Raw genomic sequence first — 18,585 nt, 5'->3', positions numbered from 1 at the left:
ACAATGGATGCCAATGTGGCGCGCGTCAACTACACAGCTTTAGAGGATTAAGGCCGAGGCGGTGGGGCCGCAAACGCGCTCACTCGCTTGGCCGCCACGCGTTAAAAAAAACACACACACACACACATATGCGATGACAAAGACCTGCTGAGCGCACACAAACATGCCCACACGCACACACGCGGATCTAACAGTATCCAAGATGGAGTCTCGCAAACAATTTGTAAAATGATCCCATTGAGACCGTGAAGGCATCTGCGATGGATGTTGTCATGTGAGAACCAGTCGCTTGATGTTTAAAGCGGTCACACAATGGGCCTTCACGTAGCACCCTTTATTGTACTTGTCGGGTCGGCGGGAAGAAGAAGAAGAAGAAGAAGAAGAAGAAGGCGTCTGAAGCAGATGCAGAATCATACTATACAGTCAAGATCCCTTACAACAACCCCAAAAAACAAAGAATAAATATATTCACAACTGCCTCTAATATTTGTAGGAGATGAGCACGTAAAAAGGTACCTTGGTAAAAGATAATTGTTGATAGTTGAGAAGTTTTGTCTTTTTTTTTTTGTCTTTTTGTTGTCAAAAAAAGTCCTGCATTTGGTCCATAGTTTGAGGAGAAAAGAAAGGTTCAATTAAAAGGTGGAGCCGGGGTTCCTCGAAGCTTGTCCAAATGAATCCACCGCCGCAGTGTCCGTCCGCTCTAGGCCGCTCCTCAAAATCAACTGAAAATGCCATGTCGGTAGAATTGGCGGGTCAATGCTAAAGAGCTGACTGAAAGGCTGGAATTTGTTCTGAAATCGAGGAAATGACTCACGCTTTGATAGAAATGAAAGTTAATAAGATATCATATAAGATGGCGACCTGATTGGACAAAGTGCTGAAACAGTTTTTAATGAGAACAAAACAAATGCTAATATGCTAGCAGTTGTTATGCTAATGGGATTAATGGGGATGACATGAAAGAATCGAAACAATTCCAATCATATATTTTGGGATCTCCTCCTCCTTCACTCAGATTGGTCATCCTATCCTTCATGTAGTAGTTTAGATAAATAGATCTGTATTCATTAGAAAAATAAGCCTCGACCACACTTGCTGGCTGCTCGTCGCTAAGGCACTTTTAGCTGTTATTTTTCCCCAGCCCGATTCTCCAGCTTTTGATGTTGCGGACCGCTGCCGCCGGCGTGAAAACCTTTCGACGCCCCCGCAACCAAAGCGTAGCTCGAGTCATCCCTCCAGGCGGAGATCCGGGAAACCGGTAATCCTCACCGATGCAAGTAGAATGCGGGGCAAAAAAAGTGACCCAGCTTTTCATCCAGGAATAGTTTATAGTGCAGTCCCCCCCTAAGGGCGCCTCGCCAGACTCTGTACAGGACCGCCTGAGAGGGGCTAAAACTGGTACGAGCGGTCCAATACCTCCATGTAGTCCGGCGTGGTCATCAGCCGAGTGCCCTGCTCCCCGCCTTGCTCGGTGGAGGTCGTGGTGACTACCCGCGTCTGAGGCCCGGCAGAGGAGGCGGCGTCCTGCGGCTGGGCGTCCTGCGGGTGAGGGTAGCAGGGCGGCGGCCTGGCGTACCTGTCCGGCAGATCCCGGAACTCCGGGGCGGGGAGTCTGAAGAGGCAGTCCACCAGTTCTACCTTAGGCGTTGGGCCCTGGCTGTCGATGACTGTGGGGCACAGGATGCCGTTCTCGTGGAGGCCCGGTGCGAGCGGTGCCACTGCCCCGGCAATGGTGCTGATGGGGGACGAGGTCACCTGAAGGGTCCATTCGCGGTCTTTCTCAGCCGTGAAGCGGTACTCGCCGGGCACTTTCGCCTCCTCGGCGCCGGGGCTTTTGGCGACCGAGATGGTGTCGTAGACGTGGTTGTGTTGAGGTGGCGTCTCGGCCAGCCCGTGGTGGTGATGATGATGGTGGTGATGCGTCCCCTCGGCGAAGATCCCGCATTCCATCTGGATGCCGGCCAGGTCCACCTCGCCCTGGCGACGGAACGGCAGCTTGTCCCGCCGCCTCAGGGTGTAGGCGATGAGCGCCGCCCCCGCGAAGAACGCAGACACGAACAGAACCAGAAGGCTTAGAACCAGAACCGAGAGCGGGATGGAGTCCCTCCCGGGCGGGATCAAGGGACCAGGCTCCGGGTCGGGATGGCCGTGCGCCGCGCCGCCTTCGGGCGCGGTGGAGGTGACCTTTGGCTGCTCCTGGTCCTCCTGGGCCTCCAGCTCCGGGCACAGAAGCTCCATGGAGAGGGAGCGCAGGTCCACACCTTTGTTTTTTTCTGGGGAGTGGCACACCACCTCGCCCACCACCACCACCGCGCTGAGGCCATCCAGCCAGCGCTTGAGGGGCACCGCTTCGCAGTTGCACTCCCACGGATTCTGCTGCAGGTCCACCTACAGAACGATGACACAAATTGGGCAGAATAACTGTCAAGCTGCTTTGCCTGGAATAAATATTTCCCGCATTATTTTAAAAGATGGCAAATGCGATAATCAAAACAACATATTTTATTTGTTTTGTATTGTTTGACGAGCACTTCGAAATGTAAATAATTTCACTCCGGGGTCATGGAAACTGCGGAGCGCCCGGCATTTATGGCGTTGCTATAAAAAGCGTGATTTGCCATCAATAAAAGATGTTAGGAAGCGAGCAGACAACCTGTACGCCTCTCAAGTGTTGCCTTTAAAGTGGCGCCTTCACAAGGGTACTACAAGAAGAATCTTTCGTGAATCTTTCGTTTTTACAGTGAACCCTTCGGCAAGTTTAAATTTAGACGTGAAGTGTAGTAAATGTGTAAATGTATTTTGCTGTTGTAAAGTATCCATCGTGCGTCGGTATAATATTTTTAAAAAAAAATCTAAATTTATCCTGTGACCACATTATAAGGCGACACAAAAGTTAAAATGCGAGAATTTCTCAATTTTATCACGGTGCCATTTCTGAAGTTGAGCGTCACGTCGTCATTGGCGCGATGGCTAACTGGAGGGCAGGCGCTGGCACTTTTGCTTCCATCTTAATTAAGGCCACTTAAAACTGGAGATTTATGACATTCAGCAAAATGTCAAACCCGCTTTTTTTTTTTGTGCTGCAAGTTTCCTCAAACTTCCAGCATTGACTTGTTTGACTTGCTTTATTCTGACTTTCTTTTTTAAAAATGGCAGCAGTTTTGAGGACTTGAGTTTTTGTAGTTGAACCAATACTAAGTTTTAAAATCAATGAATAATTATGTTTATTAAATATGATTTCAATATTTTTATTATTGTGGCTTTATTGAAATCTAATGAGTAAATGCCGCCATCCTCCCCAGGGCATTCTTTTCCGTTTCCTTTTTCGAACATCTGTCCATACGTTGTTTACAATCCTTACGCCTGGGCACTGTGTGGGCTACTTACTGTCGAGCTGTCAATCAAACGGGAGCTTTGACGAGGCGGCGAGTGTAAATTACACTGCTTCAGTTAGAACGTTGACAGGCGCCGGTTGCAGGCAAGTTACGAGCCGGCGGGGATACTGGCGTGTAATTATCGCCAGGCTTTTTAGGAAATTAATACCAACAACAAAGCGCCACGTGGAAAACAAAACGTGGTCGATTTGGACTTTTTTTGTTGTGTGTGGCTCATGATGACAGCTAAACTGAAATTATTAATATGACGAATATGTTTCGTATGAATTAATGACTGCTTTGGCAACACAACAAAGCGTTTAGTTTTTTTTAAAATAAATGCCACTTTTTCGGAGGCTGTCAGGAAACACATGGTTAGTTACTGCAGGTTTTAAATTGTAGTCATAGATGTTAATGTGACGTTACTGGTTGTTTGCAAAGTATATATTTATGTCAACTCATTTTCACCATTACAGAAAATTATGTAGTAAATTGCAATGTCGATGTGACTTTGATTACATTTTCAGCTCTAAAAAATTTTTGTTTGAAGCGGCCATTTTACTCTCAGTCGTATCTTCTAGAAAGTTTTATAAAAAAAACAAAACAATTCCCTGGCACCAATTTCACCAGTTGTCACATAATTGGGTACACGTCAATCAAACCATGAGGCACAAAAAAAATCTCAGACCCATTTCCTAAATTGAACAGAACGTCAGCCACTTTGGTTTGAATCGTCCATTTTGCATTCCGTCTGTGAAGTTGGAATAATTTAGCCGCTGTCACCGGTTTTACCGATCAACGTGAAATTGGGCGGACATGTTTATTAATACCGCACGTACGAAAAACTTTTAAGCAAGTTCCAAACTGAATAGGGAGTTGGCTGAAGTGGTGTCACAGTTTGGATGATTACAATATTCGGAGGATTCACCATTAAAAAAAAAGTTTTATGACATCTATGTGTGTCATCTTATGACAGCAAATGCTGCTGCTTTTGTCTCCCCTGCTAAATAATGCAGTGCCAGTCATCCCCATCACATGAAAAACATTAATATACTCCACACAGCGTGCCATGAAATCTTTGCCACTGTGGTTATAATTATATCCACGGGCGTATTTTTGTCAACCAGATAAAAGAACGTGCAGCAGCGACGGGAAAATAAAGAGCTTTTTTTTTATTGACAGACAGCTAATCTGTTAATAGACTTCGAGACAATGATCGCGCCCCGAATCAATATTAAGATGATTAAGTAACGCCACGGTGGCGCCCGGCTTGGTTTTGATCATTGCGGGCCACCCGCGTTCTCTCCCGGGGGCTGATGGAGTCGGAAAATTGAAAGTGTTTTTGCTGTTTAAGTGGAATTCCAACCATTTTTAACCTCTGTGACATTGGAATTGATTGTCACGGCACATTTTGGTTAAAAAAAATAGCTAGCCTGCGGCTAGCGTGCGACTCTTACGTAACGGTCCACATCTTCTAAATGCTAAGTGTAAACCCGGCGACTGACCACAAGGTGCTAATGTAGCAGTTTAGATCTTTACTCAGTCTTATCAAACATCAAGAGATGGTCAAAGGGAATCCGAAGAAGTCATTTTGTTCAGAAAGAAAATGTTGACGGCTAGACAGTCGACGGCTAGCGCAAGAAGCTAATGAAGAGAGTGTCAAACATGACAGTCACAAAAGATCACAATCATGGTCACCAACGTTGGCAGCTGGTTAGCTTTGATATAAAAATACGTCAGAAGCATGCCAAAAATCCGAAAAGTAATAGGAGAGTTTTGGCATGAGTTTGCCTGATTGAAATAACCTAGCATGACCGTATAATGGCCGTTTGTGTTATGGGCCGGGGTTCATCTGACCCGAAACTTATTAAAACAAGTGGAAAATGTATTAGTGTGAAAACAAATCAGGTTACATAGGTGACAGACTGCTCCGCTCTGGTTTTTCTGAGCTTTTCTTCCCGTGTTTGTTTGCCTCCCCGCAAATTCTCTGGTGGATTGTGACCCACATATCAGCGTGAGAAAATGACACGCGTTACCGCCTCTGCTTCTTGGTGAATATTCATGAAGCGATTATACCGTACGTGTTAAATCTGGTGACTTCTCATGGAGGCCTCGGCGTATACTTAGGTGCAGGAATATCACTCGTGTAGAGGGTATGTCTGTTTTGGACGGGGTCATTACCAGAGAGAGCTTTCCCCGAGTACTCATTGCCCCAACCGTAATCATTTTTGGCCAGGACTCAAACACTGAATCACTTTTTTCTTGAAAAAATAACTCGTTATGGTGACTTTTGAGTATTTTTTAATATCTTTTAGAGAGTGCTCGCAGGGAGGTGTTTTTGCATGGCGTCCATGAGTGGGTGTTAGGGTCTAATCCTGTTCTTGACGCTCGCAAAGACTCTTAAGCTCGGCACGCTTATGATTGTGACAATGGGGCTGATTTTGAATGCACGCGGAGCACAGAACATGAACCACCGACGGTGAGGCAGTTCGACGGCCGCGTTTGCTTTGTATTCATTACAAGAGCTACCAACATGGCATTAATAGAAGTGGAGCCTAACCGATTAGCCGGCTGGACGATACAAATGAATTTTGCCGATTTCTTTTCTTCCGATTTCTAGCATCCGATTGTCAGATCGGATTAAATTGACAGTTGACTGTTAGCAAGGCAGATGGGACAGCATAAAAATTTGTCGTACGTTGTAGAGAGCCATACGTCGCCTCATTCCATACGAGCCAAACAGCGATGTGATTTCCGTTATTACCCCTTAAAAGAGCTTGCAAACGCCCCCCCCCCACCCCCCAAAAGCAACCAACAGATGCTGATACTAAGAAGCCATTTGTTCTGCGGTGGAATTACAAAGTTAGCGGGGCCCTCGGAAGGCTTTATGAACACTGACAGCGGTTCCCTGATGTTGTGAATGATTCACACTCATCAAAAAAACACTAGGACTTTTGTCGCCCTCTCCCTGAGCAAACTTTAAGGCAACGAAGCCCCGCCCACGGCTGGCTGCCATTCTCAGAAGAAGCAAAGCCTCCCTCCATCAAGGCTAATCCACACCCACCGCAGCGCAAAGAAAAGCTCGCCTAGCGCGATGTACTCGAGGACAAAATATCTCGCACTCCAGCAGCCGTCCTTATCGCTTCATTGTGTTTTGCCACGTGATTGCAAGGTCAGACACGCAAAAGCTCTTTAGTCTGACGAGAGGTTTTGTCTTTCTCCTGATTTATTAAGAGCACTTATGCAAATCTAGCCGCTCGCAATCTTCCCCGGTGATAGTAATACCTGAGGCGCCGCCGCCGTCCCGCGTGCCACAACAACACACGGCACACATGAACGAAGAAACACTGTGCCTCTTGTTTTTAAATTCAACAATGTTAACAGTAGATTGATGTCAAGAGAAAGCGGGGCTGAAAATCAAAACAGAAAGGATTATTACGGAGGAATGCGGCGACACGGAAACAACCCAGCTCCATGCGGGGAAATAAATAAGCTCCCTGGGACATGATCATGCACTGGTGGTGGTGTGCGAAAATGCTCAGCCACAAAAAAAAAAATTTGAAACTTTCCCTCTAGAGACCCTTGATGGGAGAAATGAAAAACCGCTACATTGTGACATGACCGCGCATCAGATTGGGTTCAAGAACAAAGTGGCGTAGCGCTGTGGGAACGCTAATCATTGTCTCAAAAATCCAAAGCAGACAGGGCGGAACAAACATGGAGGCACATAACACTGTGGACCTGCACCAAGACTGCGCTCGACCTGCTTTTTAATTTGTAGCCAAACTCCAAAGCCGTGAGCCCCGGTAACATCGGCCAGCCTTTCTCCCAACGCTCTCATGTTTCAAACCTCCGGAGAGCACAACAAAGCCACGCTGCGAGTGTTCTGCCGAGCATTCCCGGGTCGTCCTGATCCTCCAGTGCGGTAATCCCGGTCTCCTGGGTTCTTTTGGTACTTGTGCATCTCGGTCTCTTGGCGTGCCTGCCGTGCTCCGCTAGCGCATCCCCTCTGTTCCCTCCCCTGACAGCTCGGCTCCCTCGGCAGCTTTAATGCAACCCGCAGCAGAATGGAGCCGTGCCGCAGACTTAATGGCTGCCCTCTAATTCTGACGCCTTCCACATCACTGCCTTAGGGTGGAAGATATGAAACTCATGCTCTGGCCTCCGGGGTCACGTTTGTACACATTCATCCATTTTTAATGTCCACCCTACACATGCCGAGGAAAAACCTTTTCGCCTTCTCGAATGAAATAACCGAGTGTGGAAAAACTCATTCTTTTGTTTTCAAATAATCATAAGCGTAATCGGTGGCAGTACATCAGAGCCTGCAAGGGGCGGGAATATCAAACCAGGCAAAAATACGCCAGCGAAGAGTCGGAGAGCGGGCCTTGTTTTTGTACATTTCGTCAAGCTGTGAAAATACGACACGTCTTGGCAACGGGCGTGTTAGTTTCTTTTAATCTGCTCGCCTGACGTGTAAAGTAAATATAGTTAAGCGCCTTTGTGTGAGCGCACGCGTGTCGTAAACAAGCGGCGGTGAGCCGACGCAGTTCTTTCCTTGCTGTCACTCAAGATAACGCTTTGATGAAGGCCTCTTGCCAGATTTCAGATTTATATATGTATATCATTTATTTATTTAACCAGCAAAAACATTTGAACCAACCTTCACCAAGCCGGTGAGATGCTCCAGTACACCTTCCATGGGGAGTTGCAGCAAGTGGTTGTTCCTCAGGTTGAGGCGAGCCAGGTTCACTCCGGAAAACACGCCCAGCGGGAGACTCTTTAGAAGGTTGGCATTGAGGAACAAAAGCTGCAGGGAGGGCATGGGGTCCAAGGTTCCTCGGTCTATCTCTCGGATCTCGTTGTACTCAAAGTAAAGGTACCTGAAGCAGAAGTGTAGAAGAGGCTTAAAGGAGCGTTTTGTCAAATGGATTCATTGGAATAAGCGTGTTGATATTGTTTGCGTGTGTAGGAGGAATTTGTATTCCCTGCGTAATGTTTGTAATTCTGTGTGGGTGTGTATAATTCTGTGTGTTTGTTTTTTGTGTGCGTGAAATGTGTGCGTCAAAATGATTCCTGATTAAACTCATTACATGATTTGTTGTTTTTTTAGAAAAGAAAAAAAAAAAGGACGAATTGATGAAGTTTGCAAGTGGGTCGTTTAGTAAGAGCAGCGGTGGGTAAATTGCTCTTCTTCGCCTCTCAGCATTATAATTACATAAATGGATATTTATGGAAATTAGCTATACAGGAATTGGTTTTAATACACACTGTTTGTGTGTTTGCACGAGTGTGTGTGATTTAGGGATGTGACAGCTGGCTGCAAGTTCAAGGGGGGGCAAACGGGCCACATTTCATTTTTAAAAAGGACAGATGGGTGAGGTCATTCGTACATAAAGTTGAAATAGTTTTCTCATCAGAGTTAGTTTTTTTTTTTCCGTTTTGCTTATTTAAGTCAGATACTTTTAATAAGTCGACGACGAAACGAACGCAACAAATATTTCGAAAGACTCCTGATAATGTGAACGCCCGGCCGGTCAGATTAAACGAAGCGGACCGCATGTGGCCCGCTGCTGATATGTTGCACACCCCCACACGGGACACTATCAATCTTGAGGACCTTTCCAAATCGATAATAGTACTAAGAGTGAACTTAACACAAGTCCCGGCTAAATCCTTTTCCTTTGCTCGCCAGCCGGTTAATAGAATTCTGCTGCTGAAATGAGGCCTGCTTTAAAATTAATTAGCACTTGCTCACCCCTGAGCCTAGTACTAGTGTTTTTTTGGTTTTTTTTGCAGGTCCAGTCTTTCCTCTTCTTTAAATATTAAAGACGGATAACAGCATAAATCTAATTAGTGACTGTAGATGTTTGCCAGAAGCGTCATCGGGAACGTTCGTCAATCCATTTTCTATATGCCCTCATCGCGAAGGTCGCTAAGCTGGAGCTTCTCGCGGCTGACTTTGCAGTGGCAGGTTACACCTTAGACGGCCAATCGGATGGCACAAAAAGACAAACGACCTTTTACACGTGTCCGGGCCAGTTTGACACCATCCATCGCATACTTGATCGGATTAGTTGAGACTTAAAAAAAAATAAAATAGCTGGCGCCGCGACATCACCAGATCCTATTTGAATGACAATCGAGCAATAAAAACAACAACAAAAATCCCGTTTTCTTCAGGAGCACATCCTGACACCTTATCAAGGTGTTTGCATGCACATACAAAGTAAACATTGGTTCATTTCTGAGTTGTCACTCACAGCTACCTCACACCTCCTCATAGCCTGAAGCCTGCCACCAGGCTGTGTGACTGACTATTGATAGCCTGCAAGAGAGAATGGCCTCCTTCCCTTTCAATCAAGCTTCAGTCAAATGCTAATCGCCGCACAACCTCTCGGCACGGTGAAATTAATTTCCTCGTATTTATAAACAAACTTTGAAATACGTAGTCACGACGTCCTACCAGAGATTTTGCAGCCCCAGGAACATTTCGGGGCTGAGCCGCTCTAGGTTGTTTCCGTTCAGGTACAGGCTCCTCAGGCTGGTCAGGCTGGAGAAAGCGCCTTCTTGTAGGTAGGAAATGCGGTTGCTCCCCAAGTGCAGTAGTTCCAAACTGGAAAAGTTCCAGAAGTCGGTGCGGTAGATCCTCTGGATCAAGTTCCCGCTCAGGAAAAGCTTGCGTCCGTTGAGCGGTCGCGGCGTCAGCTGCGACACGTTGACGAAGCCATTCTCCTTGCAGTTGACGGTCAGGCCAAGGTTGGTGATGTGCAGGTTGCACGTGCAGCCCATCGGGCAGATGATGGGAATGGGCGGCCGGGTCTGGTAGCCCGCTATGGGGGGGTTCTGGTTGGGGCTCCGTGACGTGGGCGATGTCCTGGAAGGCCGAGGCCTCTTGGTAGGCCGTGGGGGCTTGTCCCTGCGCTCGGCGGAGGAAGAGGACGAAGACGTGGAGGTGGTATGAGTGTTCTGACGGGAGCCGTGCACCATGGAGGACGGTTTGGTGGGTCTAACCCGCCCTGGGTGGGAGTTGGGCTTGGAATTAGGGGGCAAGTGTTGAGGCTGCGTGGCCCCGGTGGCTCGCCTGCCTTCCGCTTGCAAGTCCTTATCCGGGAGCTCAGCGCAAAGCTCCTTGCGAGGGATCTCCCTCAAGTCCTTCCCGTGAAGATGGAAGGGATACTCGCATGTAACATCCCCCACCACGGCCGTGTAGGGGATCTGACCCAGCCACTGCTGCAACTGCACTGCCTCGCAGCCGCAGTTCCAGGGGTTCTCCTCCAGCTGGATCTCCATCAGGGAGCGACCCACGTATTCCAAGGTCCCGGCGTATGCCAGACTCTTCAGACGGTTTCCCCTCAGGTCCAGATGAGTCAGCGACACAGATCTGGAGCAGAAGAAGGAGGGGATGATGGGGGAAGTTAATGAACGGAAACTGCGATTGCGGACAAGTCTGATGATGAATGCATCTTTTAGTCGGCAATAAAACGGGGGACACGCTGCCAACGAGCAAAGTCGACTAGAGCCCAATTGTCAGATGCCTGTAAAAGATGATCTGGAGTGATTATCCTGTGGTGTGTCAGAACAAAAGGGAACTGTAGGGGTCCATTTTTGTTTAAGGGGTACAATAAGTATACCCTTGAGGGTACTGTTCCAGTGACGATCCATTGGACCCTTTTAAAATCTCGCACCGTTCAAGAGACGCTCTTAACGCCTACACCACAGGATAATCGCTCAGGATCATCTTTAAAAAGTAAATCTCTACTTAACACCTCCTACATTCGTTCAGGATAATCTTTTGGCGACCGACAGTTGAGCTTTTGCTGACTTTGATAGGAAGAGAAATAAAAACTGGGCCAGATGTCGGGACGCGCCTTGTCGTACGTGAAATCAGATCAGTCACCTGAAGAGATGCGCGGGCAAGATGGGGATCAGGTTGTCGTTGAGGATAAGAACCCGCAGCTTGTAGAGGAACCTCAGAGCGCCGCTGTCGATGCGTTTAATCACGTTGTAGTCGGCCTGCGGGGTGGACAGCAGATGTTGGGAAAAATATACTTTTTATCATTGGATTCTATGTATCTCCTTATGTGTGCAAGACCGTCCACAGGATGTGACATTTTGGCCTCGTGATAATGACTTGGGAGCAGATGGCTGGCTAAGGAGCCCATGGCTGGAGTCACGAGTCGCGCTGTACAATAAGCCCCATAGTTAGCTATACATGAACAGATCATGAGGTTGTCATGGGATGGCTGAAGTGACAAACGTCTTAAGTAGAAGTCATGAGAACGCCACAGAAGTATCCAACCCATGACCACTAAGACTACGTCTTTGTTAAGCTAAAGTCATGAGACGACCATCTGCTTCTGTCCGTAATAGTATCGCTGTTGTGCTGTGGTCATGAGATGTAATTGTGGAATGTCCTTCCTGTCTAAAGAAGTTATGCATTCATGTACACTTGCCCCATTGTTTGTTCCTCAATAAAAGGCACGACCAAACTGAGGGAAGGCACAGGTCTCAGTCACACTTGCTGTGTCTGAGCCGCGTCCATCTGCAGATGATCGCTTGCCATCGAAGACATATCCTGCCTCTGTGAGATTCTTTTCAGACAAATGTTGTGAACCCAACAGCAGGGGCGAGCGGTGAGAGCTGGCAAGACTTCTCTCCTTCTCTGAACACTGTCAGAAGCACTGAGCAACATTTACAACCTCCTTCGAATATTTGTTCCATGAAATTGAACCGATATTTCCCGGCTTCGCCGCTTGCGGTACGTGTTTGTGGTTGTCGGATTATTTCTGTCCTCTTTGATTTCAGCCTCACTGTGTTGCCATGCTGATCTAATCTGCTCAGAGCCTTCAGAATCAGGAGTGCTGGCCGCTGGAATTTCAGTATTAGCATTGGGACAGTTTGTTAAAGCAATCAGATTTCAAATTCCCCCCCTCACAGGGCACTGATTACGTTAGCGTTTTTCCGTCCTCTGCTCAGTTAGCAAAACAGATTTGACATTTCAACTATGCAAGTTGACCACTTGCACCGCTTCAAGCTCCGGGTTAGATGCAGATCAATCGCTTCGAAGATTCCGATGGGTGATCTGAAGCTTTTTATGGTTTACTCAAGCGTCAAAGAAGGCCGTAGGCACATGGAAAGGATTTTTTTTTCTTTTTCATCTCATGATAGGTAAACATCTGTAGCTGTTAAATTAGTGACCTGCATATGCACAGACGGGGGAACTCTGATGTCTGCAGGCTTGGGAGGAACAAAGATGAGATTGATGCCTTGGAGATGACACTATGCCATACATATTCAAGACGTAATGTTAGGGATTCATTGTCTAGCTCTATAAGATGAGCACAAAGAGAGTGGGTGGTGGTTTTAGATTTATTTTGGACACAACTTGTTACCGACCAGACAAAACAACCAAAGCTCAGTCCCCGAGCTTGTTTATTATTCTTTATCCTGACAATATCCAGACTTGCCAGCACGGTTCCAGCTCAATAAATTCAGTTGGGTTCTTTAATAATCTATATCGCTGGTGAAGGTGATATGGGTTTCTATTATTTGATAAACAGTGAGCGGCTCCGGGTATGTGTCACGGTTGCATGTTATGAAATTCCATTTTGGGACAGCACTGATGGTTTCTATTCTTACGAAGGTGGGATGAGACGGCTTGCCACTGGTGGGCGGTAATGTGAAAACCTCCGGGGGGAGATTCTCACACTTTGGCCACCTGCTAGGCGGCGTCTATTCCAGCAACCTACCTGGAGGTACTCCAGAGCCTCCAAGCCGGCAAAAGTGTCATTCTTGAAGACCTCCAACTTGTTCTCGTGAAGGTAGAGGCGTCGGAGCTTGGCCAGGCCGTGGAAGGCGCCCACCCGGATGTCCTGCAGAGCGTTGTTGCCCAGGTTTATCGACACGGCGTTGCCTAGGTGCTGAAAGCCGTTGCTATAGAGACGCCTCAGCGAGTTCCTCTGGAGGTTGAGTTTGAAAGGGCGGACCCACGACTGGGACACCTGAATTGAGGTGTTTGATGAGTCATCTCATCAATTATGTGGTTTAGAAGATGGAAGGGAGGCTACCTGGCTGCCGTTGGTGAAGCCCCGCCCATCGCAGTGCACGTGGAACACGCCTTCTTTGACCTCGCACGTGCACGGTTCGAAGCAGGGCTCGTCCACTTCTTCCTCGGAGTTGTCCACCAGGGGGGTGTGCGTGGAGGTGGGCGTAGGGGTGGGGCCGCCGTGCGAGGCCCGGGCCAGGCCGGCTGCCGCCGCGCAGCCCAGGGCCACGGCCAGGGTGACCCACTGCATCGTCGGCGCGCTGCTTCTCCCAGCTCAGCTCAGCAGCCCGGGGCGGCGGCCTAGCGTCGGCCCCGCGCTGGCGTCCATACGTCGCATCCAACGCGACAAGGACACAAACACAGTTAAAAGAGGGCAAACAGCAGAGTGAGGCAGCTCGGGATGAATCAGATTGATGATGCGTCACGAACATAGCCAAGCGCACAATGCACGTTAGATCACAGACGCCCCGGGGCACAAAGGCAGGGGCCGGGGATCGAGAGCCTTACCAAGAACAAAGCAAATTGGACGTATGGCGGCACATCTGCGAGACTTTTGAAACAAAACAGAGCCAGGTGCTCACGCGTGGCCAAAAGACAACTCCGAATTGAATCCCTTGAGATAAGAGCAAAACATTTGAGCAAAATTAAATTGCAACGTAGTGGAATGGCATTTCTAAATCACACAGGCTACAATTGGAAAGGTAGAGTCAGGTTTTCGCGCTGCGTAGTTGGAAAGTAATATTTATCATTCCTTCTGATTACCTGTCGACGTGCAATGCTGCACCGTTGATGTTCGGATAACCGAATCTGGTTTTAAATGTACACTGCGAGATTCTCATTGTTTATGTTTAGTTAAAGTCTGGCTGAGCAAGTTTACGTCTAATCCCATCCCGCCTTGCCTCCTGTTTTGTTTTGGCAGTTGTTGTTTCGCATCACGTCAGTCTATTGTTTACGTGGCTGTACTGACGAAAGCAACAAAAGGCAACCACGTGCACCCGTTCACCTGCGAATCATTTTTTAAAAAATCTCGTTCGAGTAGAGAGGCATGAATATATTCATCGGCGGGCTCAAATGCCCCGCCGAATCCGAAATGTCACGCGTGTGTTGTTTTTAATGTATGCAATATGAATATGGGCAAATGCAAATGGGGATTCATAATACTTCCGTCTAATGAACTGCTCCATTTAATAGCTCCAATGGCAATCAGGGAACAGAAAGCGAGAAGGGGAAGGGGGTCCCGTCGTCTACGTTGGCGGTTCCCGTCGGAGACCCAAACGTCTGTTTTTAATTCAAAACAAAGTGGAAAGTATTTGGGAATGGTTTGCGATGGTGACAGCCGATACAAGAGACGCAAACGGGAAAAAGGTGCTCAGTCATGGTCACAAAAACACTGCGGAGGCGCTCGAGTCTTTGCAGGGGCATCTTTGCTCCCGAGTCTTAATGAGATCTAAATTGGATAAAGCATCTCGACGCTCGCAGACGGCGTCGAGCACTGTCACGCGAAATACAATAATGATCCTGATGGCGCGGTGGCTGTAATCATACAGCAATAATCTTTGTGTCGGGCGGGGGCCGTCCGACTAGTAGGCAGCGGTGGAAATATCAGCGCCCGGGAGAGGAAGAGCAATCACAGAGATGATTACGACAAGAAAAACAAGGGTTGGATTGGGAGGAGGCGGAGAAAGCTGGTGGCAGGCAGGGTTAGAATAGTTTTTTTCATTATAGTTTCATTTTCTTTTCTTTCTAGGATTTGTATCTAAGAGCAAGTTGCTTAGTTTTTATTCCCTTTTTTTTTTTTTTTGCAAATGCTTCATCTTATTTTATTTTTTTCCATTTTTGATATTGTCTGTCTACATGTGTTGCTCCACCGTGTTCAGATAAACGTTGCTGAAAGGGCTCGGCCACTCATGATGCTAACTGTTAGCCCGTTAGCATTGAGCTAGCAAAGCCTTCCCATTGATTTGGTGTTCTCCTCATCAGTATATCGAGTCATGTTTATCTCAAGGTGCCGCCGTATCTTTCGGGCCGATCGATGAACCGGGTGGGCAGTATGTGGCCCCAGGGCCAAGCTTTGCCCACCCTTGGCATCAAGAGTCACAAGTCAGCCAAGTCGGCCAGCCACTCGGGAGAACGAGAGCTCTCGCAGTGAAGCGGCTGAAATCTGATATTGATTACATCCTAACGCTCGCTCTCGCTCTGCTTGCATGCATGCACCACCGACAACTACGTGCGTGTGTGTGTGTGGGGGGGAACAAAGAGGTCAAAACAGACACACAAAAAAAAACACGTTCCCATTGCCTGCCAAGCTTTCCGACACAGGTAGCGGGCCACGTGTGGATGAGCGAACGCTTTCATAATAAACGGATGTAATGCAGAATTGCTCGCAACACAAATCCTGTAAAAGCATGAAAACACACACACTGAGGAAGACTTTTGGATGGGCTGCCGAAGTCGCGCACACACACGCGCACACACAAATACAGCATTATCTTTTGAAAGCACACACCCACTTCCCGACAGAGTTGGCGCAGCCCTTCTCTGCTTTCAAGGCAATCAAGGTATTCTGTTCAGTTGGCCAACATTACAAAAATGAGGCAAGACTGATTTTGCCTCATCCAAACCAAGACCATCAAATGTCTTCCTTCTTAGAAGAATGTCCAAAACTGGTTAGGCCGACATTTTTGAAGTGCGCCGTACACACGAGTCAATGTTCTCTGATCCCCGACTAGTTTGAAGGCGCTTAAGATTGTGTTTGTGGGAAAAGACTTGAGGAGAAATATCTGCCCTGTTTTGATTCATCGATGGGGGGCTGCCATTTTGTACGGGACTGTCGAATGAAATTATCCACTACTTGGGTCAATTCGACCCAACTTTCTTCTGTGAAACCCCAAATGTTGGGTAATTTTTTTTTGTTGATTTGTGGTCATTTTGTACAAAACAACCCAGAAAGTTGAAAGGCCCAAATTGTTCCAAATTGGGTTTTTGTTGACCCAAGTTTTTTTTTTTTTTTTAATTACAATGTACACTCTAAAGCGGTAAAACAATTTTTTTTCTGAATAACTCACAAAACAACTCCCAAAATTAAATATCCCCCAAAGTTGGACATATCCCTTTCCAAACGCAAACTTTGGCAAAATGACTTTTTCCCCAATTATTTGTTCTTGCTTAAAACAAAAATGATTTTTCTCATGTATCCTCCATTGGGAATCCCTGCCGTGGGCCAAGTCGCCCTCCGCAGACTTTGGAACCAATCGTAATGTTGTGGAGCTTCGTTTTGTGTCCCCGTCTGTCTTTGCAGGAGCGTGGTCCTGCTTCAATTGAATTGTTTTGTCTCGCTTTTCAATGACCCTCTCTCCCGAGGACTGACGCAGGCGAGCTCTGGAAATGACGGCCACTTCGCTTATCCCTCCGGCATATTATTCCTGTCACATAACTCCGGTGTCTACTGACCTCACCCCCCCCCCCCCCCCCCCCCCCACACACACACACACCCTCGTCCTCTCATGTCCGTCAGAGTAGCCTGGCGGTCGGCTTCTGCATACTCCAAACGCGCAACTGCACTATCAGGCATCAACAAGCATCCCCCCCCAAAAAACCTCCCCCCCTCTTCCCCCAACCCGCACCATCCCTGATCAATGGCATTGAGAGGGGAGAAGAGGAGGAATGGTAGTCTTATCGTTCTTATCATCCAGCATTAAAAGAAAAATCAATTAGCTGACATACAGTATGTGAAGGCATGACCAATTAAACAGCCAAGTCATTAGAACCATTTAACACACGGCGACCGATGGAAATCCTTTACCCCCCCCCCCCCCCACACACACACACACACGTTGTCTCACACGTTCACGCAGCACACACACTTAAAAGCATTGACAGGGGCTTAAAAAAAAAAAAAGCCGGTGAAAAATACTCACTCAGTCCTCCGCCAAAGAATCAGGGAACGACCGGGAGAAGACTTTTACAGGCGGAGTGTCGACATAGCGCTCACGTTCAGCCGCACTCTCCTGCATGCCTTCTTTTCCTCTCCTCTCTCACTCTCTCGCTCTCTCTCTCTCCTGTGGAGGCGGATGAGGGAGGCAGGGAGGATGATGATGATGGGGAGGAGGAGGGGATGGGGGGGACGTGAGAAGACTGCAATGAGGAAGAGGATAGAGAGGGAGGGAGGGAGGGAGAAAGCTTTAGGATGCAGGTCCGCTTTTCCACATCGCAGCCCGGGGGAGCTGCGGCATCGGACAGCCTGAATGGCGGCCAATCGCAGAGCCCAACGATTCAACGACAGAAATGAAGCAATAGAAATTAGGAAACGGCGACAAAACCAAATAGTTTGAAGGGGATGGATTAGCTAGTTGTAGGAGTACAACTTAAATCGATTTGAATCGGAAAATCGGCTTTGATTCGACTGAATCGAATCATTGTATTCACTGCACCGAATCGTTTAGCGCTCACCGCTAATTTATAGCCTACATATACATATAGATTAGGGGTGTAACAAAAAATGATTTTAATCGGAAAATCCATTTTGATTTTAAAGATGCGAATGCATTGAATCGAACCAAATCGAAAAAAATTATCAATATGCATATTGAATCTTTTTCTTTTATTGGAAATATATTGTACATTCCAATATCCCCCCCCAAATGTTGGGCTTTACCAACAAAAATTCAACATCTCATCTTACTTAATGCATCTCAGCCCCCCGTGCCTTTAAGCACCGGCGGTTTGCCGTGCACGTTGCCATGGCGACTCTCGCCATCTGGCTTTTCGGCGCGCACGCCAGCACACACGTGTCAGGCGATTTTTTTAATTTATTTAGTTTTAAACGATGTGACTTTCATGAGAGGAAATCACATGGAGGCCTCAGAAGTTCACAAGGAGCTAAACACCTGTCACGGCGTGAAGAGGAGGAGGAAGTGGGAGCAACAGATGTCACCACGTCGCAAATTAGCTTGCCGCGCGTAGCCGCTTTCGCTAGTGACGAGCGGCCGGCTTGTACTTCACGTACTGGCTTGTCATCAAGGACGCTTTTCTGATTATCTCTTCAGACTCTTCTAGAGTGCTTCTTTTGTTTCCCTCTTCCGCAACTTGGGAACAATTTTTGTCTTTCAACTTAAAACAAAGATCGTGAAAGATTAATATTTCAGTTATATTGAATTTGGGGGG

General features: G+C 47.5%; 1 protein-coding gene across 1 annotated transcript; it reads right to left on the bottom strand.

Annotated features, from left to right (window-relative positions):
- Nucleotides 1-313: 313 nt before the first annotated feature.
- LOC119116063 (SLIT and NTRK-like protein 3) lies at nt 314-17,479 on the bottom strand. The gene is made up of 7 exons (XM_037241179.1): nt 17,340-17,479; nt 13,445-13,739; nt 13,127-13,378; nt 11,275-11,390; nt 9,841-10,758; nt 8,038-8,257; nt 314-2,388 (listed from the first exon to the last, which is right to left on the bottom strand). Exons 2-7 carry the CDS (start codon nt 13,670-13,672, stop codon nt 1,390-1,392), a joined length of 2,733 nt encoding a protein of 910 aa, XP_037097074.1. The 5' UTR covers nt 13,673-13,739; nt 17,340-17,479; the 3' UTR covers nt 314-1,389.
- Between the last annotated feature and the right edge of the window lie 1,106 nt (nt 17,480-18,585).

The sequence above is a fragment of the Syngnathus acus genome, chromosome 22, assembly GCF_901709675.1.
Source record: "Syngnathus acus chromosome 22, fSynAcu1.2, whole genome shotgun sequence".
Taxonomy (NCBI): domain Eukaryota; kingdom Metazoa; phylum Chordata; class Actinopteri; order Syngnathiformes; family Syngnathidae; genus Syngnathus; species Syngnathus acus.
Note: the sequence above shows the minus strand (reverse complement) of the source record. Positions and strands in the feature narration are given on the sequence as shown.

What these genes read in the sequence shown, in the direction of transcription:
- LOC119116063 (XM_037241179.1), bottom strand. Translation starts at nt 13,672, where the DNA reads ATGCAGTGGGTCACCCTGGCCGTGGCCCTGGGCTGCGCGGCGGCAGCC. An exon ending in TTGCCCGCGCATCTCTTCAG is followed by an intron (nt 10,759 to 11,274) that starts GTGACTGATCTG and finishes CTTCTGCTCCAG; the next exon opens with ATCTGTGTCGCTGACTCATC. An exon ending in ATCTCACCGGCTTGGTGAAG is followed by an intron (nt 2,389 to 8,037) that starts GTTGGTTCAAAT and finishes ATCGTTCTGTAG; the next exon opens with GTGGACCTGCAGCAGAATCC.